This window comes from Platalea leucorodia (genome assembly GCF_965183815.1).
Source record: "Platalea leucorodia genome assembly, chromosome: 34".
Taxonomy (NCBI): Eukaryota; Metazoa; Chordata; class Aves; order Pelecaniformes; family Threskiornithidae; genus Platalea; species Platalea leucorodia.
This window is the reverse complement of record NC_138856.1, coordinates 366,635-391,482: the sequence shown is the minus strand read 5'-3', so window position 1 is coordinate 391,482 and position 24,848 is coordinate 366,635. Positions and strand designations below refer to the sequence as shown.

Sequence of the window (24,848 nt, the reverse complement as noted above, 5' to 3'; positions counted from 1 at the left end):
CCACGCCCCCGAGGGTTTAAAGGGGGCGCGGAGAGAGCAGCTCCGCTAGGGCGGCGGGACTCGGGGGACACGGGGACAGGGGGAGCGTGGCCTGGGGACACAGGGACACGGCCTGGGGACATGGGGGGCACGGGGGGCACGGCCTGGGGACACAGGGACACGGCCTGGGGACATGGGGGGCACGGGGGACACGGCCTGGGGACACAGGGACAGGGCCTGGGGACATGGGGGGCACGGGGGACACGGCCTGGGGACACAGGGACACGGCCTGGGGACATGGGGGGCACGGGGGACACGGCCTGGGGACACAGGGACACGGCCTGGGGACATGGGGGGCACGGGGGGCACGGCCTGGGGACACAGGGACACGGCCTGGGGACATGGGGGGCACGGGGGGCACGGCCTGGGGACACAGGGACACGGCCTGGGGACATGGGGGGCACGGGGGACACGGCCTGGGGACACAGGGACACGGCCTGGGGACCCTGGGGACACGGGGCTAGAGGCTGAGGACACAGGGACACTGAGCAACGGGTGCTGCGGGGGCCCGGGGACATGGAGGGAGCCACGCTGGGGCACAGGGCCTGGGGACACTGGGGACACTGGGGACATGGAGCCAGCCACACTGCTGGGGCACAGGGACACGGGCCGGGGACACGGGGACCCTGGGGACACCCAGTGAGCCGTGCTGTGGGGACACAGGGACATGGGAACCCTGGGGACATGGGGACACCCAGTGAGCCGTGCTGTGGGGACATGGGGACCCTGGGGACACCCAGTGAGCCGTGCTGTGGGGACATGGGGACCCTGGGGACACGGCCTGGGGACACGGGGACATCAAGCAGAGAGCGAGGCCGAGGGGGTGGGGTGGGGACACTCACCCTTTTATTTACAAAACAAGGGGGACAGGGACGGGGACAGGGACACCCCACTGTCCCCAACAGCCAAAACAACGTGGCCCCAGCCGGGGCCGGGGGGGCGCCCCCCAGCACCCACGGGTGCCACCCACCGTGCGACCGAAGGGCCCGGTGACGAACAGGGTGACAGAGAGGTGACAAAAGGTGCCACCGCCATCTTAAAATTTGAATTCTTTGTATTTCTTCCCGCCTCCTCGGGCGTCCTGGGGCTGAGCCTTCCGCTTCTTCTGCTGCGGGAGGGGGGACAGCGGGGGTCAGGCAGGGGACGGGCAGGGGACAGGCAGGGGGACGGGCAGGGGACGGGCAGGGGGACGGTCCCCACCTTCTGCTTGGCGGCGTGCTCGGCCACCATGTCGCTGAAGTCCTCCTTCTCCACCTGGGCCTGCTGCTCCCGCACGTGTTCCTCGTACTTCTGCGTCATGGCGGTGGGGTCCAGCTCCAGCTCCTCGGGGGCCAAAGCCACCTCCACCCCCTGCGCCTCGGGCACGGGTCCCTTCCGTCCCATCACCTAAGGGAGAGGGGGGGACGCGTAACTGGGTGTCCCGGCACCCATGGGTGCTGGTCTGGGATGCCCGCCGCGGCTCACCGCCGACATGTCGTAGATGTGGGTGGAGCCCATCATGGCGGTGCCCACGGTGGCCGTGCGCTTCTCGGGGACCACGGTGAAGAGTTGGGGGGTCTCGCTGCTGTTGGGTGGGTGGGGGGCACCCTCAGCGCTGGGGGAGCCCTCTGCCCACCCCAGCGCCTCCCAACACCCCAAAACCTGGCCGGCGCCCGCCCCTGGCCTTCCCTGCACCCCAAAACCCCGGGCGCCCACCCCCATCCTCCCAGCACCTCCCCCAAATCCTCCCTGCACCCCAAAACCCCCAGCACCCACCCCTGCTCCCCCAGCACCCCGACCCCCCCCCCCAGCACCCACCCCTGCCCTCCCAGCACCCCGACCCCCCCCCAGCACCCACCCCTGCCCTCCCAGCACCCCAAACGTCCCCCAGCACCCACTCCCATCCTCCCAGCACCCCAACCCCCCCCAGCACCCACCCCTGCCCTCCCAGCACCCCAACCCCCCCCAGCACCCACCCCTGCCCTCCCAGCACCCCAAAACCCCCCCAGCACCCACCCCTGCCCTCCCAGCACCCCGACCCCCCCCCCCAGCACCCACCCCTGCCCTCCCAGCACCCCGACCCCCCCCCCAGCACCCACCCCTGCCCTCCCAGCACCCCGACCCCCCCCCCCCAGCACCCACCCCTGCCCTCCCAGCACCCCGACCCCCCCCCCCAGCACCCACCCCTGCCCTCCCAGCACCCCGACCCCCCCTCACCCATCCATGGCCTCCTCAATCTTCTTCTTCCTCAGCTCGATCAGCTCGGGGGTCTCCATCCCCGCCGGCACCGAGGAGAAGCCCCCAGGCGTGATGAGGCCGCTGTGGGGAGACGGGGGGTCAGGGGGGGTGGGTGACAGCAGGGGGCACCCATGGGTGCTGGGGGGGGCCGAACCTGTCCGCGGGGGTGATGAACCCCGTCTCGTCCGGTTTCTCCTCGTCGCTCTCCTCTTCCTCCTCTTCCTCGGAGGATTCCTCGTCCGAGGGCTCCAGCTCCCCCCAGGGCGTCCGGTCGATCTCCTCCTCCTCCTCCTTCGTCTGGGGGGGGCGGGGGGGGTTATGGGTGCTGGGGGGGGGTTATGGGTGCTTGGGAGGGGAGGATATGGGTGCTGGGGGAGGGGGGATATGGGTGCTTCGGGGGTGTTATGGGTGCCTGGGGTGGCTGTTTATGGGTGCTGACGGGGGGGTATGTGTGCTGGGGGAGGGGGGTTATGGGTGCTTTGGGGGTGTTTATGGGTGCTGGGGGGGCATTATGCATGCTGGGGGGGGATATGGGTGCTTGGGGGAGGTTTATGGGTGCTGGGGGGGGGGGGCATATGGATGCTTGGGAGGGGGTTACGGATGCTGGGGGGGTTTACAGGTGCTTTGGGGGTGTTTATGGGGGCTTGGGGGGGGTTATGGGTCCTGGGGGGGATAGGGTGGGAGGGAGGTATAGGTGCTGGGGGGGGGGTTATGGGTCCTGGGGGGGATATGGGTGCTTGGGGGAGGGGATATGGGTCCTGGGGGGGGGGGATATGGGTGCTGGGGGGGGGGGATATGGGTGCCCAGGAAGGGAAAGGATGGTACCCACGGGTGCACAGGAGGAAGCAAGGGGGAGGTGCAAAAACTTGGGGGGGGGGGCTGACACAGAATGGAGAGGAGGGGTCTGGGGGTCCCCAAATTGCTCGGGGGGGGGGGGGGGGGGGGCAGCGGGGGAAGGAGAATTCATGGGTGCCCCCCTGCCGGGGGCTGAGGGTGGCCCAGGATGGCTCATGGGTGCCGCAGACAGCTCAGGGTGGCTCTGCAGAGCTCGGAGCGGCTCCTGGGGGGGGTCGGGTTGGGGGGGTCCCGAGGGGTTTGGGGGGGCCCCGAGGGGTCCCCAGTACCTGGAACTCAGCGGCGTTGGTGCCGAAGACGTCGCCGTAGAGCGGCTTCCCCGTCTCGTCCACGGGCGGCTTCCCCCAGCCCCCGGCGTGGTACCCGAAGGAGCACCCCTGGCATCGGGGGAGGGGTCGGGGGGGCACCCAGAGCCCCCCCAACCCCCCCCCAAACACCCCAGGTAGACAAAGGAGCAGCCCCCCAGCACCCATAAGCCTGCCTGTCCCCTACCCAGCACCCAAAGCCCCACCCCGCCCCACCCCCCCCAGCACCCAAAGGCCCCCTGAGCACCCACCAAGGACCCCAAATGCCCACCCTCCCCCAGCCCCCAACACCTCTCCCAGCACCCAAAGCCCTCCCCAGGGTCCCTAAATGCCCCCCCCAGCACCCAAAACCCCCTGCCTGCTCCCCAAACACTCTCCCAGCACCCAGAGCCCCCCCAAAGGACCCCAAATTCCCACTCCCCCAGCACCCAGAGCCCCCCCAAAGGACCCCAAATGCCCCCCCCAGCACCCAGAGCCCCCCCAAAGGACCCCAAATGCCCCCCCAGCACCCACAGCCCCCCCAAAGGACCCCAAATGCCCCCCAGCACCCAGAGCCCCCCCAAAGGACCCCAAATGCCCCCCAGCACCCAGAGCCGCCCCAAAGGACCCCAAATGCCCCCCAGCACCCAGAGTCCCCCCAGCACCCAGAGCCGCCCCAAAGGACCCCAAATGCCACCCCCCCCCCCCCCAGCACCCAGAGTCCCCCCAGCACCCAGAGCCCCCCCTCACCTCAGGGATGGGGGAGTTGAGCCCCGGGATCTTGAGGTTGGGGTAAGAGGGGGGGGGGCCATAGCGCTGCATGGCGATCAGCCAGGGCGGGGGCACCTTGTGCGCGTTCTGCCGGGGCGGGTCAGCACCCATGGGTGCCCCCGGCACCCACCGGTACCCACCGACCCCCCCCAGCCAGCCTCCAGGCCCCCCCCTCGCTCTGGGTGCCCCCCAGCACCCATAGGTGCCCCCCCCCCCCCCAGCTCGCTGGCAATGCCCAGGGTGACACAGAGCTCCCCCCACCCCAGGCTGCCCCCCCCCAGCACCCATAGGTGCCCCCCAGCACCCACTGACACCCCCAAGGCACCCACCTAGCCACCCCCAGGCCAAAACCCCCACCCTGGGGTGTCCACCAGCACCCATGGGTGCTCTCAGGCCATGCTCAGGATGACACAGAGCTCCCCCCACCCCAGCACCCATGGGTGCCCCCCAGCACCCGCTGGCACCCCCAAGGCACCCACCTAGCCCCCACCCCCCCCCCGGCCAAAACCCCACCCTGGGGTGACTTCTAGCACCCATGGGTGCTCTCTGGCCATGCCCATGGTGACACAGAGCTCCCCTCCCCCAGCCCCCACGGATGCCCCCCAGCCCCCACGGGTGCCCCCGCTCACCGGCCCCACGGGCATGCCCAGGGCGATGCGCAGCTCGTCCGAGAGGTCGCCCGGCTTCTTCTCCTTCAGCCGCGTCTCAAACTCCTTCCCCTGGGGACGGGGACGAGGACAGGGCGTCAGCGGGGAGGGGGACAGCGGGGACAGGAGCGCGGGGACATCGTCGGGGGGATGCAAAGAGGCAGGGTGGCACAGCTGGGGGCGTGGGGACAACGCTGAGGGACGGGGGACATGGGGACACTGATAGAGGGACACGGGGACACGGGAACGTCCTTCAGGGTCATGGGGACGCTGATAGAGGGACATGGGGACACACTTGAAGGACACTGGGACAACCTTGAGGGACATGGGGACACTGATACAGGGACAGGGTGGCACCATCAGGGGACACGGGGACGTCCTTCAGGGACATGAGGACACGGACAGGGGGACATGGGGACACTGGGACAACCTTGAGGGACATGGGGACACTGCTAGAGGGACAGGGTGGCACCATTGGGGGGACATGGGGACATCCTTCAGGGACATAGGGACACTGATAGAGGGACATGACGACACCGTCAGGGGGGACATAGGGACACGGGGATGTCCTTCAGGGACATGGGGACACTGATAGAGGGACATGGGGACACTAGGACAACCTTGAGGGACGGGGGACACTGACAGAGGGACAGGGGGACACCATCGGGGGGACACAGGGACACGGGGACGTCCTTCAGGGTCATGGGGACACTGACAGAGGGACACGGGGACACTGATAGAGTGACATGAGGACACCGTCATGGGGGACATAGGGACATGGGGACATCCTTCAGGGTCATGGGGACACTGATAGAGCGACACGGGGACAACCTTGAGGGACACAGGGACACTGATAGAGGGACAGGGTGGCACCGTCAGGGGGGACATAGGGACACGGGGATGTCCTTCAGGGTCATGGGGACACTGACAGAGGGACACGGGGACACTGGGACAACCTTGAGGGACGGGGGACACTGACAGAGGGACAGGGTGGCACCATTGGGGGGACATAGGGCCACCCTTGAGGGACACAGGGACGTCCTTCAGGGACATGGGGACACTGCTAGAGGGACACAGGGACAACCTTGAAGGTGGGGAGCCCTAGCAGGGGGACATGGGGACACCCCTGAGGGACATGGGGACACGGTCAAGGCGCATGGGGACACCTTTGAGGGACACAGGGACGTCCCTGAGGGACAGGGTGGCCCAACTAGGGGACACGGGGGACACCGGGGGGGGGGGGGATGACGACATGGTCAGACCCTGGGGACAACGCTGGGGGTGATGGGACCCAAGCGGGCTCCTGGTGACACCTCCCCGGACCGGGGGCTTCACCCAGCGGCAAGAGGAGCCGGTTGGGGGGCACCTACGGGTGCGGGAGGGAGCACCCATGGGTGGGGGGAGCACCCATGGGTGGGGGGCACCCACCTCGTAGTAGAGGTCCCCGTGGATGGTGAGCTTGGGCTTGGTCTGCCACTTGAAGAAGGCGTCGTGGAGCTTCTGGTAATCGATGTCGATCTTCCCCATTTTGGGGCGGACCTTCTCCCGCATCTTCGACTTCATCGTCTTCTGCTCCTCCTGGGGGGGGGACACACGCGGTGGGAGGGGACGTTGGGGACACCCGGAATGTCCCCAACGCCCCTGGGGAGACATGGAGGTCCCAGGGAGATGCACAGAGCCCCCCCCAGGGTGGCCCCGATGCCTCGGGGGATGTGGGGAGTCCCCCGGGGTGTCCCCGAGAGATGTCCAACTGTGGTGTCCCCAAAGCCCCAGATGGGCACCTACAATGTCCCCAAAGCCTCTGATGTCCAACTGTGACCTTCACAAAGCCCCACATGGGCACCTGCGATGTCCCCAAAGCCCCAGATGGGCGCCTACAATGTCCCCAAAGCCCCAGATGTCCAACTACGACCTCCTCAAAGCTTTTGATGTCCAACTGTGGTCTCCCCAAAGCCTTTGATGTCCAACCATGACCTCCCCAGAGCCCCAGATGGACACCTACAACCTCCCCAATTCCCCAAACAGGCACCCAGACCCCCCCCACCCCACCGTATCCCCTCCCAGGTGACACCAGGTGACGCGGCTGTCCCACCTTCTCCTGCAGGGCCTCGCGCATCTCCTGGATGCCGGTGCGCTTGATGAAGTCGGGCAGCTCGAAGGGGGGCTTCTCGATGCCCCTCTTGCCCTGCAGGTACTTGCGCTTGAAGCACCAGTGCCGCGGCACCGGCACCGAGTTGCGGGTGGCCTTGAGGTGCACCAACAGCTTGGGGTCCTGCGCCGTCACGTCGTGCATCTCCACCACGTCCGGGCGGGCCACCAGCTGCGGGGAGACGGGGGTCAGTTGGGGCGGGGCAGGGTGGTAGGGTGGGGGGGGTAGGGTAGCCCAGGGTGGCACTAGGGGCCTTGGGGGGGGTGACAAGGGGAACATTGGGCACCCCAGGGTGGCACCAGTGTCCCCAGTAGGGTCTCGAGATGAACACAAGGCCCCCCAGGGTGGCACAGGGGACCTTACCAGGACACAGAGGACCTTTCCTATCCCTCAGGTGGGCACAGGCCACCCCAGGGACGCCCCAGGTGTCCCCAGCCAGGCTCCCAGGGGACACAGCGGTGTCCCCGTGCCCCCAGGGACACCTCAGGTGTCCCCAGCCGGGCTCCCAGGGGACACAGGGTCCCCCATCGCCGCTGTCCGTATCTCTGGGTGCCACCCGGTCGCTTGTGCCCACCGCATCCCTGCTCCGCAGGCGCGGGGCAACGGCCCAGGCACCCTGGGGACAGGGATAGGGACAGGGACATGTCCCCAGCGGCTGTCACCTGCTTCAGCTCGGCCACGGTGAAGCGGTTCATGCGCCGCAGCTTCTTCTTGGAGAGCTTGGGGACCTCCGGCTTCTTCTCCTGTGGGGACGCCCATGGGGTGGCACCGGCTGGGTGGCACCTGGCTGCTGCCAGGCCCTGACGCCACCCAGCCACTGTCCCCGTCCCCCCCGGCACCCACTCCAGAGCCCCTCCTGTCACCCCTGTTCCCACCACAGTCCCTTCTGTCACCCATGTCCTCGTCACGGCCACCCAAGGGGCTGTCCCCACCGCAGAGCCCCTCCTGTCACCCCTGTCCGCACCACGGCCACCCCAGAGGCTGTCCCCATCCCAGAGCCCCTCCTGTCACCCCTTTCCCCACCCCAGACCCCCCCCCCATCATCTATGTCCCACCATGGTCACCCCAGGGACTGTCTCCACCCCAGAGCCCCCCTGTCACCCACATCCCTTTCCCAGGGCCACCCCAGGGGCTGTCCCCACCCCACAGCCCCTCCTGTCACCCCTGTCCCCACCCCAGAGCCCCCCTGTCACCCCTGTCCCCTCACCAGGGCCACCCCCACGCCTGTCCCCCCCCATCACACCGTATCCCCCAGCACCCCATCAACGTCCCCGACCACCCACCAGCTCCCGCTGCCACCCGCTGCCCCCCACCCTGACACTACCACCCCCTTGTCACCGCACTGTCACCCCCTCGTCACCGCGCTGCCACCCCCCCCGACCTGCTCGTCCTCGGAGCTGTCGTCCTCGCTGCCCTTGTGCCCGTCCTCGAAGCCCTTCTTCTTGGGGACGGTGGCACTTTCGGGCCTGTCCGCCTTGTCCGGCTCCTTCTCCTTGTCCTTCTTGACGTCGTCCGTCAGCTACGGGGGGGGATGGAGGGTGCTCAGGGGCACCCCAGGGTGCTGCCACCCCCCCCAGCACCCATGGGTGCCCCCCACCCACCTCAGGATGCCACCGCTCCCCCCCGACGCCACCTTAAAAGCACTAAAAAAAAACACTTGAAAAAGAAAATTTGTCACCTATGGGTGCAGCCAGGCGACGCTCAGGGATGCCCCGAGGTGCTGCCGCCCCCCAGCACCCATGGGTGCCCCACATCCTAAGCAATACCTTAAAACCATCAAAAATTCCCCCCCCCAAAATAAAGATTTTCTATTTTTGGGTGCAGCTCAAGGGCGCTCTGAGGTGCTGCCACCCCACCCCCCCCGCCAGCACCCACTGGGAGCCCCCTTAAAGCCATCAAAAATCCCCCTAAAAAAGGCAATTTGTCACCTATGGGTGCAGCTGGGGGACACCCAGGGGCACCCCGAGGTGCTGCCACCCCCCAGCACCCCCTGGGTGCCCCCCACCATGGGCGGGTGCCCCCTTGAAACCATCAAAAATTCACTTGAAAACACCACAATTTCTCATTTCTAGGAGCACCCAAAGGCACCCCAAGGTGCTGCCACCCCCCAGCACCCATGGGTGCCCCCCACCCTCTCGCTCTTACCTTAAAAGCCTCAAAAATCCTTTTAAAAAACACAAAATTGGGATCGTAGATCTCGGGCTCCTCGGTGACGTACTCAATTTCCACGGGTGGGGCGTCGCCGGGGGTCTCGGGGTCCCCCCGGGGTGGGGGGGGGGCCCCTTCCCGCCCCCTCCCCCGCTTCTTCTTCTTGCGGTTGCGACGCTTGCGGTTGCGCTGAGGGAGCAAAGGGGACGCGGGTGACGCGGGGGCGGCCCGGTCACCCCCCCTCCAAGACGATTTAGCACCCAAGGGAGCTCCTGAGTATTAATCAGCACACTGGGGTCCCTCTGGGCAGGATTGCCCCCCCCCGGCAGGACCTGGCACCGTGGGGTCCCTCTGGGCAGGATTGGGCCCCTCCCCACACAGCAATGGGCACCCAAGGGCCCCCCCCCAAGCACGATCAGCCCCCCCCTCCAAGAGCATTTAGCACCCGAGGGAGCTCCTGAGTATTAGTCAGCACCCGGGGGTCCCTCTGAATGGGACTGGGCCCCCCCCGGCAGGACCTGGCACCCTGGGGTCCCTCTGGGCAGGATTGGGCCCCCCCAGGCAGGAGCTGGCACCCTGGGGACCCCAGGATCAGGACCCTCCCCAGGGGCAGAACCGTCCCCCCACCCCCCGGCAGGAACGGGGGACCCCTCCAGCCCCCCAGGGTGCTTCCAAGCAGGATCGGGCCCCCCTAGGGACCCCCCGAGCCCCCCCCGGGTGACACCCACCTCCTTTTTGGAGAGCCCCGCGTCCTCCTCTGCCTCCGAGGCCGACGCCGACGCCCGCGGCTCCGTCTCCATCTCGTCCTCGGCTGCGGAAACACGGGTGAGTGTGTGGGTGGGGGGTCTGGGTGCTGCCCACCCCCCTGCCGAGGGGCACCCATGGGTGCTGGGGGGGAGGCTCACCCGAGAGCCCCGGCACGGTGATCAGTTCCTCCTGCCGGATCTCCTTCAGCTGCAGGATCTTTTCCAGCGCCTGCGGGATCTTGGGACCCACCGTCGGGTCGTCCGGCTGCGCGGGATGTGGGGGGCGGGCGTCAAGGGACCCAGGCACCCGGGAGACCCCCCGCAAAGAATCCAGGTATCTGGGAGGACCCCCCCCCACCCAAGAGCACCCAGGTGTCTGGGACCCCCGCACCCAAAGAAACCAAGTGGCCAGGACCCCCCCTGCCCAGAGCACCCAGGCATCCGGGAGACCCCCACCCATCTGGAGACCCCAGGCACCCGGGAGACCCCCCCCACCCAAGAGAACCAAGGCATCTGGGACCCCCCCACCCCAGAGCACCCAGGAGACCCCCACCCATCCGGAGACCCCAGGCACATGGGAGACGACACCCCCCCCAAAGAACCCGGGGATCTGGGAGACCCCCCACCCAGAGCACCCAGGCGCCCCAGACCCCCCTTCCAAGAGAACTCAGGCTTCCAGGACCCCCCCACCCACAGCACCCAGGTATCTGGGAGACCCCCACCCATCTGGAAACCCCAAGCACCTGGGAAACCCCCCCACCCACAAAATCCAGGTATCTGGGAGACTCCCACCCCCCCCAAAGGAACCCAAGCACCTGGGAGACCCCCACCCAAAGACCCAGGTGTCCGAGCCCCCCCCACCCAGAGCACCCAGGCATCCAGGACCCCCCCTCTGAGAACCCAGGAGCCCTGGAGCCCCCCCACCCAGAGCACCAACGCGCCCAGGCCCCCCCTCACCCACCTCTCGGCTCTCCTCCCCGGGGGGCGGTGGGGGCCCGCGGGGGCGGGGGGCGCCCATGGGCACCCCGGGCATGGGGGCACCCATGGGGGTGCTGCCTGTGGGGTCATAGAAAGGAGTAGCTACAGCAGGGCGGGGGGACGGGCCACCAGCGGCGTCCCTCCGCGAGCCCAGGGTGGCCACAGGGCCGGCAATGCTCACCTCGGGGGGGCAGGGGGGTGCGGGCACCCATGGGTGCCACGTCTGGGGGGGGCCGGGGCACGGCGGGTGCCAGCTTGGCCATCTCCTGCTGCCGCTCCTGCTCCAGCAGCACCGCCGCCTGCGGGGGACACCGGGGGACACCCGTGGGTGACGGAGGCACCCGCGGGCGTCCCTACACCCGCTGACGTCCCCACGTCTTCAGCTGCACCCACAAGGGCACCCCCGCGCCCCCAGGGCGTCCCCATGGGTGCCCCCTCACCGGTCCCCGCACCCACGGGTGTCCTCGCGCCCACAAGCGTCCCCAAGCCCCTCCCTGCCCCCATGGGTGCCCCCCGTCCTCACCCGCTTCTGCTGCTCCAGCAGCTCCTGCTCCTTCGCCTTGTCCCCAAACGGGTGCTGGCCCTGGGGAGGGGGCGCAGGGGGGCTCAGAGCACCCACAGGTGCTGCGACGCCCCCCGCGAACGCTCCTGTGCCCGCAGCGTCCCCCAGCACCCGTGGGTGCTGCCCGTCCCCCCCCAGCACCCGCGGGGGCCCTGTGTCCATAGGGAGCCCCCCAGCACCCAGGGGTGCCCCCTGCCTCCACAGGGCCCCCCAGCACCCATGGGTGCCCCCCCAGCACCTGTAGATCCAGCCTGTGTCCACAGAGAACCCCCGGCACCCGTGGGCACCCCCACTGCCCCCCCAAACCCCCTCTTAACCCACCCAGGCTCCCACAGCTTTCCTGACACCCCCCACCCACCCATGGGTGCCCCCCCGGGTGCCACCCTCCCACCAGCAGCGCCACAGAAACCCCTTAACCCCCCCAAAACCCTGGGTGCCCACCCCCCACATGGGTGCCCCCCATAACCCCCCCACTCCCCCTCCCTGGTCCTCCCACCTCCCCCACTGCCCCCCAGGACCCTCTGACCCACCCAAACTCCCTCGCTCCCCCTCCCCCAAGCTGCCCCCCAGCACCCATGGGTGCCCCCCCGGCACCTGCTGGGCCCGCTCCTCCTGCAGCAGCAGGGCCGCCTGCTGCTGGGCCAGCGTCAGCCGCTCCTCCTCCGACAGCGCCTCGGCCCCCGGCCCCCGCAGCCCGGGGGGGGGCGGCGGGGGGGGCACCCCCAGCCCGTAGCTCAGCCCCAGCCCCGGCGGCGGGGGGGGCACCAATGGGTGCTGCAGGGGCAAGCCGGGCAGCTGGGGGAGGGAGGGGGTGCGTGAGTCTGTCCTGCCCCCCCCGGCACCCACTGACCCCCCCCACCCCAAAACTGGGGACCCCTGGGGGGTCCTGCCCCCCCCCAGCACCCACTGTCATCCCAAAACGGGGTCTGCTGGGGGGTCCTGCCCCCCCCCCAGCACCCACTGACCCCCCCTCCCCCCCCAAAACTGGGGACCCCTGGGGGGGTCCTGCTCCCCCAGCACCCACTGCCACCCCAGAACTGGGTCTCCTGGGGGGCCTTACCCCTCCCATAGCACCCACTGACTCCCTCCCCCCCTCCCTAAGCAGCACCCCACAGTTATTAGCCCCCCCCCCCGAGCCCCCCCACCTGCGCCGGCAGCGGGGGCTGGGCAGCCTTGTCCCCCTCCTCGGGGCGCAGCACGGGGCGGCTCAGGACGATCCCTGTCTGGGGGGGCAGGGGGGACACATTGAGGCACCCATGAGGGGACCCCCCCCACCCCGAGGGGACACCGAGACACCCCCCCGCAACCGGGGGGACGTGGGGGTCCCACCCCCCCCCCACTCAGGAAAACGGGGACCCCCACCCTGAGGGGATACACAAACACCCCCCACCCCCAGGGACTGCAGGGCCCCCCCCGGCACATGGGGCCCCCCCCCGAGGGGATACAGGGGACAGAGGACCCCCCCCAGGGGGACATGGGGGTCCCAGACCCCCCCGGGGATATTGGGGACCCCCCTGGGGATACGGGGGGCTCACCTGCATGGTGTAGGCCTGCAGCCGCTCCACCAGCTCCTCCCGGGTGCCTGGGGGGCACGGGGGGGGGTCAGGGAGCCCCCAAATTCTGCCCCCCAACCCCCCCAGTTTCCCCCCAGCCCCCCCAACCAGGGTCCGCCCCCCCCAATCCCTCCACCCGCCAGGACCCCTCAATTCCCCCGGGGAGCCCCCAACACCCCCTAGAGCCTCCCCACGGTACCTTCGGGGGTCCCCAAATGGTCTCTAGGGTTCCCCTTCACCCCCCAAATACCCTAAGGGCCCCCCCCAGCACCTCCCTGCACGCCAGCACCCCCCAACCACCCCTGGGGACCCCCCTGCACCCCCCAACCACCCCTGGGGACCCCCCTGCACCCCTGGGGACCCCCCTGCACCCCCCAACCACCCCTGGGGACCCCCCTGCACCCCTGGGGACCCCCCTGCACCCCCCAACCACCCCTGGGGACCCCCCTGCACCCCCCAGCACCCCTGGGGACCCCCGTACACCCCCCAACCACCCCTGGGGACCCCCCTGCACCCCCCAACCACCCCTGGGGACCCCCAGCACCCCCCAGCACCCCCGGGGACCCCCCCGCCACCCCCAGCACCCCTGGGGACCCCCAGCACCCCCCAACCACCCCTGGGGACGCCCTTCAGCACCCCCCAGCACCCCCGGGGACCCCCCCGCCACCCCCAGCACCCCCGGGGACCCCCCCGCCACCCCCAGCACCCCTGGGGACCCCCAGCACCCCCCAACCACCCCTGGGGACGCCCTTCAGCACCCCCCAGCACCCCCGGGGACCCCCCCGCCACCCCCAGCACCCCCGGGGACCCCCCCGCCACCCCCAGCACCCCTGGGGACCCCCAGCTCCCTCAGGCCCGGCCCCCCCCGCCGCACCCTGCGCGGGAGCGCCGATGCCGGCCAGCGTTGCCTGCAGCTCGGCCGGGGCCCAGCCCGCGTAGGGCGGCAGCTCCCCCGTTCCCCCCGCCGCCCCCCCCGGGCCGCCGCCGCCGCCCGTCGCCGCCTCCGCCCGCTCCGCCGCCATCTTCTTCCCGCCGCCCCGCGCACGCGCCGCCCGGCCAATCAGCGGCGGCGGCCCCGCCCCCTTTCCGCAGCGTCGGCCCCGCCCCTTCCAGCGTCGCCCCCATAGAGACGCAACGGACGCGCTCGCCGGAAGTGACGCGCCGCGCATACCCGGAAGTACCGGAGGGAGGTGAGCGGCACCGGGGCCCCCTCGGGGGGGGGGGCTCTTAACGGCGGGGAGGGGGGGGGACCGGACGCCCCTCTCCCTCTCTTTCTCCCCTCCCCCCCCTCCGGTTGTCGCCGTAGCCGCCGGGATGTCGCGCGCCACCAAGCGGAAGCACGTGGTGCGGGAGCTGCTGGAGGAGCGCGTGCTGCCGGGGTCCGCGACAGCGCGTCGTGAGGGTGGGGACGCGGGGGGGGGCACGGGGACACCGGGGGGGGGGGGCATGGGGACACGGGGGGACATGGGGACACCGGGGGGGGGGGGCATGGGGACACGGGGGGGGACACGGGGGGGGACACGGGGACACCGGGGGGGGGGCATGGGGACACAGGGGAAATGGGGGGGCGGGGGGGGGGACATGGGGACACGGGGGGGGGCGGGGGGACACATGGGGACACGAGGGGCGGTATAGGGACACGGGGGGGGGGGACACGGGGGCGGGGGGCGACACATGGGGGGGGACATGGGGACAAGGGGGAATAAGGGGGGGGGACACGGGGGGGGGACATGGGGACACCGGGGGACAAGGGGGGAGACACGGGGAGAGGCCATAGGGACAATGGAGGGGACACAGGGGGACACCGGGGGGGTGGGGGGGACATGGACAGGGGGACCCAGGGACACGGGGGGGGATGCAGGGACGGGGGGGGCCGCCGGGGGGGGACATGGGGACAAGGAGGGCAACACGGAGGGGACAAGGGAGGTGGGGGACGTGGGAACACGGGGGGGACATGGGGCTTGTAGGGACAAGGAGGGGACGCCGCGGGGGGCCATGGGGACCCGCTGGCTGCCCCCTGCTGCGGGGGGGGCGTGGGGACACCCCGGTCCTTGTCTGGGGGGACAGAGGGGACACAGACGGGGGCAGGGGGACGGGGTGGCCCTGACGCGCCGTGTCCCCCCCCCCGTGTCCCCCCCCCAGCCAGGTGTTGGGGACACCGGGGAACAACCTGCACGAGGTGGAGACGGCGGAGGGGACGCGGTTCCTGGCCAGCATGCCCCCCCGCTTCCGCCGCCACATCTGGATCAAGAGAGGTGACACCGCCACCCCCGCCGTCCCCCTGCCACCCTGCCGTCACCCTGTCACCCCCACCGCCACCCCGCCGTCCCCCTGCCACCCTGCCGTCACCCTGTCACCCCCACCGCCACCCCGCCGTCCCCCTGCCACCCTGCCGCCAGTGTGCCACCCCTGCCGGCACCCTGCCGGCACCCTGTCACCCCCACCATCACCCTGCTGTCACTTTGTCACCCGCACTGTTATCCTGCCATCACCCTACTGTCCCTGCTGTCACTTGTTGTCACCCTGTCACCCCCTGCCGTCACTGTACCATCCTGTCGCTCTGCCACCCTGTTGTCACACTGTCACCCTACTGTCACCCCCATTGTTACCTTGCCATCACCCTGCCATCTCCACTGTCACCCTGCCGTCACCCCTGTCACCCCCACTGCCACTTTGCCACCCTGCCGTCACTGTCATCCTACCATCGTCCTGTCACCGCCAACGTTACCCTGCTGTCACCCTGTCACCCTGCCATCACCCCGTCCCCCCACTGCCACTTTGCCACCCCCACTGTCGCCCTGCTGTCACCCTGCCACCCCCACTGTCACCTTGCCATCCCCGCTGTCACCGTGCTGTCGCCCTGTCACCCCCCACCATCACCCTACTGTCACCCTGCCACCCTCCCGTCACCTTGTCACCCCCGCTGTCACCCTGTCACCCTCACCCTGGGGGCTGTCACCTGTCCCTGGTGCCATCAGTCGTCCCCGGTGTCATCAGCGTGCGCTCAGCAGCAGCCACAATCTTGTCCCCCCCCGCCCCCCCAGTGACCCCCCCCACCCCCCCCCTGCCCCCCAGTGACCCCCCCATCCCCCCCCAGTGACCCCCACCCCCCCGGTGACCCCCCCCGTGTCCCCCCTGCCCCCCAGTGACCCCCACCCCCCCGGTGACCCCCCCGTGTCCCCCCCGCCCCTCAGTGACCCCCCCATCCCCCCCCCAGGTGACCCCCCCCGGTGACCCCCCCGTGTCCCCTCCCCCCCCAGGTGACTTCCTGCTGGTGGACCCCATCGAGGAGGGGGCCAAGGTCAAGGCCGAGATCTCCCTCGTCCTCCTCCCCCCCGTCCGCTTCCTCGCAGCGCCAGGGCCTCTGGTAGGGGCAAATCCCCCCCCCCGGGGACAAATCCCCCCTCCCAGTCCCTCCCAGTTCCCCAGCTGTGACCCCTCCCCCCCCAGGCCCGAGGCCTTCGCCCCCCTGGAGAGGCCGAACCCCCGAGAGAGGTGAGAGTGGGGGGCAGTAACGGGGGGGGGGGCAATAACGGGGGTAACTGGGGGGGGGGGCAATAGCAGGGGGGGCAATGATGGGGGGGTAAATGGGCAATTAAGATGGGGGGTTTGGGGGGGACAATAGCGGGGGTGGGGGGGGACATGGGTGGCACTGGGAGGACATGGGTGGCACTGGGGGGACACGGGTGGCACACGGGGGGGACATGGGGAGGGGACACAGTAGCATTAACGGGGCTGTCACCCCGGTGCTGAGGGGACACCAACCCCGCCCCCCCCGGCACTGGGGACAGTTGGGGACAAAGGGACACGTGTGTCACGGTGTCTTTGTCACCCCCCCCGTGTCCCCGAGGCAGCCGGGACGGGGACGGGGACATCTTCGTCAACACCAACCGGGTGGTGGCCGGCGGGGACACAGGGGACAGCGAGGACACAGGGGACAACGAAGACACGAGTGACAGCGAGGAGGAGGACACGGGTGACAACGAGGACACGGGTGACAGCGAGGAGGACGCAGGTGACGAGGAGGAAGACGCGGGTGACAGGGACACGGGGGACGAGGCCACGCAGCCACGGGACAGCGGGGACAAGGACAGAGGGGACACGCGGTGCCCCCCGCCGTGAGGGGGTGTCCCCGCGGGCAGTGACGGGGACGCGCGGTGACGACGGGGCCAGGGGCTGCTCCCCCAATAAAGGACTCTCGGTGGCACTGGGGACAGGCGGTGGCAGTGGTGACACGCGGTGACAGTGGCACTGTCCTGACCTGTGCGCACAGGCGGTGGCAGGGGGACATCACAGGGACACGATGCTGTTCCCAAGCATGGTGGCAGGGACAGGCGGTGGCTTTGTCACCTGACGCAGCCCCGTCCCCCGGCGCAGGTGACACGCGGTGATAGTGGCACTGTCGTGTGCGCACAGGCGCTGGCAGGGGGTATGTGACAGGGACACGGTGATGTCCCCAAGCGCGGTGGCAGGCACAGGCGGTAGCTTTGTCACCCCGACGCGGCCCCGTCCCGCGGCGCAGGTGACACGCAGTGACCTGCGGTGACAGTGGCACTGTCCTGTACCCACAGGCGGTGGCAGGGGGACATCACGGGGACACGACGCCGTCCCCAAGCGCGGTGGCAGGGACAGGCGGTGGCTTTGTCACCTGACACAGCCCTGTCCCCTGGCGCAGGTGACACGCGGTGACACGTGGTGGCTGTCCCCAAGGCCTTTACTGTCCCCGTGGGGCGGGGGGACACGGGAGGGGACACGGGAGGGGACGGGGGCGTCTCCCAGCGGCGGCGTCACTTGGTGATGGTGTTCCTGGGGGGGGAGGGGGGGTCAGCGCCCTCCCAGTGCTCCCAGTCCCTCCCAGTCCCCTTCCCAGCACTCCCAGTCCTTCTCAGTGGCCTTCCCAGTGCTCCCAGTCCCTCCCAGTGCCCTCCCAGCACCCTTCCCAGCACTCCCAGCCCCCTTCCAGCCCTCCCAGTCCTTCCCAGTGCCTTTCCCAGCACTCCCAGCCCCCTCCCAGCGCTCTTCCCAGTGCTGCCACTCCCCCTCCCAGCCCCTCCCAGCACTCCCAGCCCCTCCCAGTCCCTCCCAGTAGCACCCACGCGTTCATGCTCTTCCCGCTGCCGCTGAGGACGATGTACGGCGTCTTCTGGGCCTTCTGCTTCTCCTGCAGCAGGGCCACCGTCCCCAGGGGGGTGTCGCTGGAGCTCATCTTCTTCAGCAGCTGCGCAGCGGGGAACCCCCCCAAAATAAGGGCGGGCCCCCCCCGAAATGGGGGACCCCCCCCAAAGATGGGGGGACCCCAAAAGAAAGGGGACCCCCCACCCCCAAAACTCTCCCCCACCCCCCTCAAGAGTAGAGGGAGCCCTGAGCAGCATGGGGGGGGTTGGGGGCCCCCCAAATTGGGTCAAGGGGACACCAAAAAGGGGATGGGGGACCCCAAATTGGGCCAAAGGGACCCCCAAATTGGGGTGAAGGCCCCAGAAAGGGGCTGGGGGACCCCAAAACTGGGCTGAAGGCCCCAGAAAGGGGCTGGGGGACCCCAAAAGGCTCCCCCCCCCCCCCAAAAGCTCCTCACCGCTTCCTCATCCAACTTCTTCATCCTCCGCTCCGTCTTCATCTTCCCCGAGCCTTTGCCGTGGAAGCGGTGGGAGAGCTGCCGGAAGGCCTGGGGGACAGGGGACAGCGGGGGGGTCAGGGGACAGCGGGGGGGTCACCCCCGGGTCCCCGCGGCCGCGTCACCCCCGTCCCCGCACCTCCTTGGGCGTCAGCTTGCGGCCGGTCTCGTCCACGTACTCGATCTTGACGTCGGGGCGGTAGCCCTCCTTCTCCTTGAAGTCCTGCGTGAAGCCCCGGTACTCCTCGCGCCGGCTGTACTTGTCATCGATGGCCCTGCGCGGGTGACACGGGGACAGGGGGACATCAGGGACGAGGGGACACCGGGACGGGGTGACAGCGGGACGGGGACACCGAGGGACACGGGGGGACGTGAGGGTTGGGGTACGCAGGGAGGCGGGGGGGAGCCGGGGTGCTCCTCGCACCGGCTGTGCTTGTCGCCGATGGCCCTGAGTGGGTGACACGGGGACAGGGGGACACCAGGGGACACGGGGTGACACAGAGGGGACACGGCAGCGCCTGTGCTCCTCGCACCAGCTGTGCTCGGCACCAGTGGGGAGACCTGGGGGTGACGGGGTGGCACGGGGTGACAGGGGGACGTCACCCACATCTTGTCCTCGATGCAGTAGACGGCCGAGGGCAGGGACTTGTTGGGGGCCTTCACCCGCGCCACCTTCTGCACCGTCGTCTCCAGCAGCCCTGGGGCGGAAAGGGGTCAGGGCACCCTATAGGGACCCTAAAGCACCCTATAGGGACTCCAGAGCACCCTATAGAGCCCTCAGAGCACCCTATAGGGATCCCAAACCTCCCTATAGACTCCCCAGAGCACCCTATAGACCCCTGAGCACCCTATAGAGACCCCAGATGTGTCTATAGACTCCCCAGAGCACCCTATAGAGCTCTCAGAGCACCCTATAGGGATCCCAAACCTCCCTATAGACTCCCCAGAGCACCCTATAGACCCCTGAGCACCCTATAGAGACCCCAGATGTGTCTATAGACTCCCCAGAACACCCTATAGAGCTCTGAGAGCACCCTATAGAAACACAAGACCTCCCTATAGACTCCCCAGAGCACCCTATAAAGCCCTGAGCACCCTAGAGAGACCCCATATCTCCCTATAGTGTTCCCAGAGCACCCCATAGAGCTCTCAAGCACCATATAATTGCAAACCTCCGTAAAGACTCCCCAGAGCACCCTATAGAGTTCTCAAAGCACCCTATAGAGACCCGAGATCTCCCTACAGAGCCCTAAGCACCCTATAGAGACCCCAGACCTCCCTATAGACTGCTCAGAGCAACCTATAGAGATGTTGAGTGCTCTATAAACTCCCTAAAGCTTCCTATAGAGATCCCAGACCACCCCGGCTCCCTCCATAGGGCCCCCAAACCACCCTACAGACTCCCCAAACCACCCTGGATCCGCCCCCAGATCACCCTATAGGGTCCCCACATTACTCTGAAGCCCTTTACGGTGCCCCCAAGCCACCCTATAGACCTCCCAAACCACCCTGGATCCCTCTATGGGGCCCCCAAACCACCCTGGATTCCTCTATAGGGCCCCCAAACCACCTTGGAGACCCCCCAGACCCCTCTATAGGGCCCCCCAACAACCCTATAGACCCAACAAGCCACCCTGGATTCTTCTATAGGGGGCCCAAACCACCCTATAGGCCCCCCAGACCCCCTGGATCCCTCTATAGGGCCCCCAAACCACCCTAGAGACGCCCAAAATCACCCCAGATCCCTCTATAGGGCCCCCAAACCACCCCCCAGACCCCCCCCCCGACCCCCTGGATCCCTCTATAGGGCCCCCAGATCACCCTATGGCCTGTAGATCCCTCTATAGGGTCCTTAATACACCCTACAGATGCCCCCCAACCCACCCCAGGGGAACCCCAATAACCCCTCCCCGGGGCACGAACCAACCCCACTGCGCCCCGGGGGACGTCTGTCCCCAGCGTCTCCCCCCACAGGGACCCTAAAGCACTCTATAGGGATTCTAAAGTGCCCTATAGAGACCCCTAAGCACCTATAGTGACTCTCAACCAGCCTATAGGGACCCTAAGAACCCTATAGACTCTCAAGCACCCCATAGAGACCCTAAAGCACCCTATAGAGATCCTAAAGCGCCTATAGGGTCCCTCCAGCCCCCCATAGGGACCCTAAAATGCCTATAGGGCCACCCCAGCACCCTATAAGCCCCCCCCAGTCCCCCATAGGGACCCTAAAACGCTCTATAGGGCCCCCCCAGCACCCTATAGGGCCCCCCCAGCGCCCCATAGGGACCCTAAAACGCCCTATAGTGCCCCCCAAGCACACTATAGGGCCCCTAAAGCACTCTATAGACATGCCAAGCACCCTATAGGGCCCTCCCAGCCCCCCATAGGAATCCTAAAGCACCCTATAGGGCCCCCCCAGCACCCCATAGGGACCCTAAAGCACCCTATATGGCTCCCCAGCACCCGATAGGGCCCCCCCCAGCCCCCCGTAGTATCCCTAAAGCACCCTATAGGGCCCCCCCAGCGCCCCATAGGGACCCTAAAACGCCCTATAGTGCCCCCCAAGCACACTATAGGGCCCCTAAAGCACTCTATAGGCATGCCAAGCACCCTATAGGGCCCTCCCAGCCCCCCATAGGAATCCTAAAGCACCCTATAGGGCCCCCCCAGCACCCCATAGGGACCCTAAAGCACCCTATATGGCTCCCCAGCACCCGATAGGGCCCCCCCCAGCCCCCCGTAGTAACCCTAAAGCACCCTATAGGGCCCCCCCAGCGCCCCATAGGGACCCTAAAACGCCCTATAGTGCCCCCCAAGCACACTATAGGGCCCCTAAAGCACTCTATAGGCATGCCAAGCACCCTATAGGGCCCTCCCAGCCCCCCATAGGAATCCTAAAGCACCCTATAGGGCCCCCCCAGCACCCCATAGGGACCCTAAAGCACCCTATATGGCTCCCCAGCACCCGATAGGGCCCCCCCCAGCCCCCCGTAGTAACTCTAAAGCACCCTATAGGGCCCCCCCAGCACCCCATAGGGACCCTAAAGCACCCTATATGGCTCCCCAGCACCGTATAGGGCCCCCCCCCAGCCCCCCCGTAGTAACCCTAAAGCACCCTATAGGCCCCCCCAGCGCCCTATAGGCCCCAGGCCCCGGCCTCACCCTTGTTCTGGCAGAGCAGCAGGGCGGCGGCCAGGCCCCGGTTGACGATGGGCTCCTCGTCCAGGATGGTGGTGGAGGAGGCCGAGAACTTGGGGGGGGGGGGGGCAAAAAAAGGGGGTTCAGGGGAGCCCCCCCCACTTTGGGGGACCCCAGCCCCCACCAAGGGGGCAAAAGGGACCCCAACCCCCCCCCCCTCCCCCCCGAGCAGCACCCCGGGGGGTCCCCCACCCCGTTTTGGGGTGTCCCATGCCCCTGGGGGTGGGGTGACCCTGGTTTGGGGGGGCTCTGGGTTTGGGGGGGGCCCCTGTCTCTGGGTTCAGAAATGACCCCGGGTTTGGGGTGCTGTGGTTTAGGGGGGTCCCAGCCCCCCGGTTTTGGGGTGTCCTTGGTTTTGGGGTGCCCCAGGTCCAGGGCAAGCCTGGTTTCAGGGTGCCCTATTTTTGGGGTGTCCCCAGTTTCAGGGTACCTCTGGTTTCAGGGTGCCCAGGTTTTGGGGTGTCCTGGGCTTTGGGGCACCTAGTTTTTGGGGTGCCTCAGGTTTCGGGGTGTCCTGGGCTTTGGGGTGCCCCTGGTTTAGGGGTGGCCCCAATTTTGGGGTGCCCTGGGTTTTGACGTTCCCCTGTTTTGGGGTGCCTGTTTTTGGGGGCTCCCTGGTTTCAGGGCATCCTGGGTTTTGGGGTGCCCCTGGGTTTTGGGGTGCCTGATTTTCGGGGTGCCTGGTTCTACGGCGCCCCGGTTTTGGGGTGTCCCTGTTCCAGGATTAGCCTACTGTCAGGGTGCCCTATTTTTGGGGTGTCTGGGGTTTTGGGGTGCCGGGGTTTTTGAGGTGCTGGAGTTTTTGGGCCACCCTGTTTTGGGGTGCCAAAGGTTTTGGGGTGCCCCTGTTTCGGGGTGCTGGGGTTTTTGGGGTACTGGGGTTTTTGGGGTGCCCATTTGGGGTGCCCTTGTATTGGGGTGCCCCTGTTTTGGGGTTTCGGGGTGCCGGGGTTTCGGGGTGCTCACGTCCTGGTGCTGCCGCTCCTCGGCCAGGTTGACGCTGCTCCAGCCCACGTTCTCCTCCCCCTCCGAGTCGGGGGGGCCCGGGGGGGAGGGGCGCCCCGCCCGCTCCAGGGCCTGGGGGCACGGGGGGGGGGGGACAGAGGGGACATCGGGGGACACGGGGGGGGACACGGGGGGGGGAACACGGGGGGACATTGGGGGGGACACGGGGGAGGACACGGGGGGGGACACAGTGACACAAGTGCCAAAAGGTGCCGAGTGCCCCCCCAGCCCCCCCTTTTGCCCCCCAGATCCCCCCCCAGCCCCCCATTTCACCCCCCAGGCCCCCCATATCCCCCCGGCCCCCCCTTTTGCCCCCCCCTTTCACCCCCCAGCCCCCCAAATCACCCCCCAGCCCCCCCATTTCACCCCCCAGCCCCCCCTTTTGCCCCCCATTTCACCCCCCTGCCCCCCAAATCACCCCCCCATTTCACCCCCCAGGCCCCCCATATCCCCCCGGCCCCCCCTTTTGCCCCCCCTTCACCCCCCAGCCCCCCCATATCCCCCCAGCCCCTCCTTTCACCCCCCAGCCCCCCTTTTTGCCCCCATTTCACCCCCCCTGCCCCCCAAATCACCCCCCCATTTCGCCCCCCAGCCCCCCGTATCCCTCCTGCCCCCCCCTTTTGCCCCCCATTTCGCCCCCCACCATCAGCTCCTCCTGCTCCTCCCGGTTGCCGGCCAGGCCGTAGGTCGGGATCTCCCCCAGCGTCCGGCAGAATTCCGAGGTGGCGTTGAAGACGATGGCGCCCGCCCGGGGGTCCGGCCCCGGGGCCCCCCCGGCCCCCCGCACCAGCTCCAGCACCTGGGGGGGCAAAGGGGGGGCGGTGGGGGCCCAGGCACCCCCCAAGGGCGCTGGGTGCCCACCCACCCCCCTTTGGGGGGGCGTAGGGCGTGGGTGCCCCCCTTTTTCTGCTTGGGTCCCCCCCGTCCCTTGTTTTGGGGGGGCTGTAGGGCTCTGTGGGTGCCATGGGGGGGGGCCTGGACACCTGGGTCCCCCCCGCCCCTCGATGTGGGGGGCTGGGTGCCCCCATCCCTTAGATTTGAGGGGGCTGGAAGGCTCTGTGGGTGCCATGGGGGGTTCCCAGACGCCTGGGTGCCCCCATCCCTCGATTCAGGGGGGCTGGGGGGCTCGCGGATGCCTAGATCCCCCATTCCTTAGATTTGGGGGGGGCTGGAGGAGTCTGGGGGTGCTGGGGGGGTGCACAGATGCCTGGGTGCCCCCATCCCTCAATGGGGGGGGGCTGGCGGGCTCTGTGGGTGCCATGGGGGGGTGCCTGGATCCCCCCCATCCCTTAGATTTGGGGGGGCTGGAGGAGCCTGGGGGTGCTGGGGGGTGCCTGGATGCCTGGGTCCCCCCCCGTCCCTCGATGTGGGGGGCTGGGAGGCTCTGTGGGTGCCATGGGGGGGTGCCTGGATGCCTGGATCCCCCCATCCCTCGATTTGGGGGAGCTGGAGGAGTCTGGGGGTGCTGGGGGGGGCTGGACACCTGGGTGCCCCCATCCCTCGATTTGGGGGGGCTGGAGGGTTCTGTGGGTGCTATGGGGATGCCTGGACGTCCCCCCATCCCTCGATTTGGGGGGGCTGGAGGAGCCTGGATCCCCCTGTCCCTCGATTTGGGGGGGCAGGGGCTGTAGGGCTCTGGGGGTGCCATGGGGGGGTTCCCCGACACCCAGGTGCCGCCGCCCCTCAATGGGGGGACCCCGGAGGATCTGGAGGTGCCATGGGGGGGATCCCCAACACCTGGGTCCCCCATCCCTCGATGGGGGGGGGCTGTAGGGCTCTGTGGGTGCCGTGGGGGAGTTGTAGGGCTCCGTGGGTGCCATGGGGAGGTTCCCCGACGCCTGGGTGCCCCCGCCCCTCGACGGGGTCCCCCAGAGGATCTGGGGGTGCCCCCCGCTCTCACCTTCTCGCCCCCCGCCTCCCGCAGCTGCTGGAGCTGCCGCAGGCGCCGGCCCTTCTCCAGCTGCTTCTGCAGCTCCTGCTCCGCCTCGTCCTCCTCCAGCGCCGGCGGCGAGGCCGGGCCCTGCACCTCCTCTGGGGGGGGCACCCATCAGGGACCCCCCCAGCACCCTTGGGTGCTCCCTAGAA

General features: G+C 68.9%; 3 protein-coding genes across 3 annotated transcripts in view; 1 reads left to right on the top strand and 2 right to left on the bottom strand.

The window, feature by feature from the left end:
- Positions 1-863: 863 nt before the first annotated feature.
- Positions 864-13,971, bottom strand: SF3B2 (splicing factor 3b subunit 2; the record flags this gene model as incomplete). The annotated part of the gene is made up of 22 exons (XM_082334419.1): positions 864-1,147; positions 1,240-1,425; positions 1,504-1,603; positions 2,236-2,337; positions 2,411-2,553; positions 3,381-3,488; positions 4,146-4,253; positions 4,796-4,885; positions 6,242-6,391; positions 6,906-7,133; positions 7,625-7,705; positions 8,344-8,481; positions 9,108-9,299; positions 9,839-9,921; positions 10,016-10,121; positions 10,818-10,912; positions 11,016-11,133; positions 11,358-11,417; positions 11,991-12,191; positions 12,542-12,619; positions 12,932-12,978; positions 13,824-13,971. 22 exons carry the CDS (start codon positions 13,969-13,971, stop codon positions 1,076-1,078), a joined length of 2,634 nt encoding a protein of 877 aa, XP_082190545.1. The 3' UTR covers positions 864-1,075.
- A 174-nt stretch (positions 13,972-14,145) lies between these two features.
- Positions 14,146-17,189, top strand: EIF1AD (eukaryotic translation initiation factor 1A domain containing). Its single transcript, XM_082334422.1, is given in 7 exon segments — positions 14,146-14,326; positions 14,328-14,351; positions 15,096-15,204; positions 16,210-16,298; positions 16,300-16,316; positions 16,400-16,444; positions 16,804-17,189. Coding segments are annotated over 7 exon segments (615 nt in total). The 5' UTR covers positions 14,146-14,263; the 3' UTR covers positions 17,072-17,189.
- A 310-nt stretch (positions 17,190-17,499) lies between these two features.
- The window catches only part of SART1 (spliceosome associated factor 1, recruiter of U4/U6.U5 tri-snRNP), a gene marked incomplete at its 5' end in the record, with an annotated part of 10,817 nt that continues 3,468 nt past the window's right edge, over positions 17,500-24,848 (bottom strand). The window contains 9 exons of the mRNA XM_082334418.1: positions 17,500-17,755; positions 18,046-18,167; positions 18,522-18,611; positions 18,700-18,835; positions 19,168-19,258; positions 21,723-21,810; positions 22,725-22,835; positions 23,407-23,562; positions 24,664-24,794. Of these exons, the coding sequence (XP_082190544.1) occupies positions 17,737-17,755; positions 18,046-18,167; positions 18,522-18,611; positions 18,700-18,835; positions 19,168-19,258; positions 21,723-21,810; positions 22,725-22,835; positions 23,407-23,562; positions 24,664-24,794 (944 nt within the window). The 3' untranslated portion in view covers positions 17,500-17,736. The remainder of the gene's footprint in view (positions 17,756-18,045; positions 18,168-18,521; positions 18,612-18,699; positions 18,836-19,167; positions 19,259-21,722; positions 21,811-22,724; positions 22,836-23,406; positions 23,563-24,663; positions 24,795-24,848) is intronic.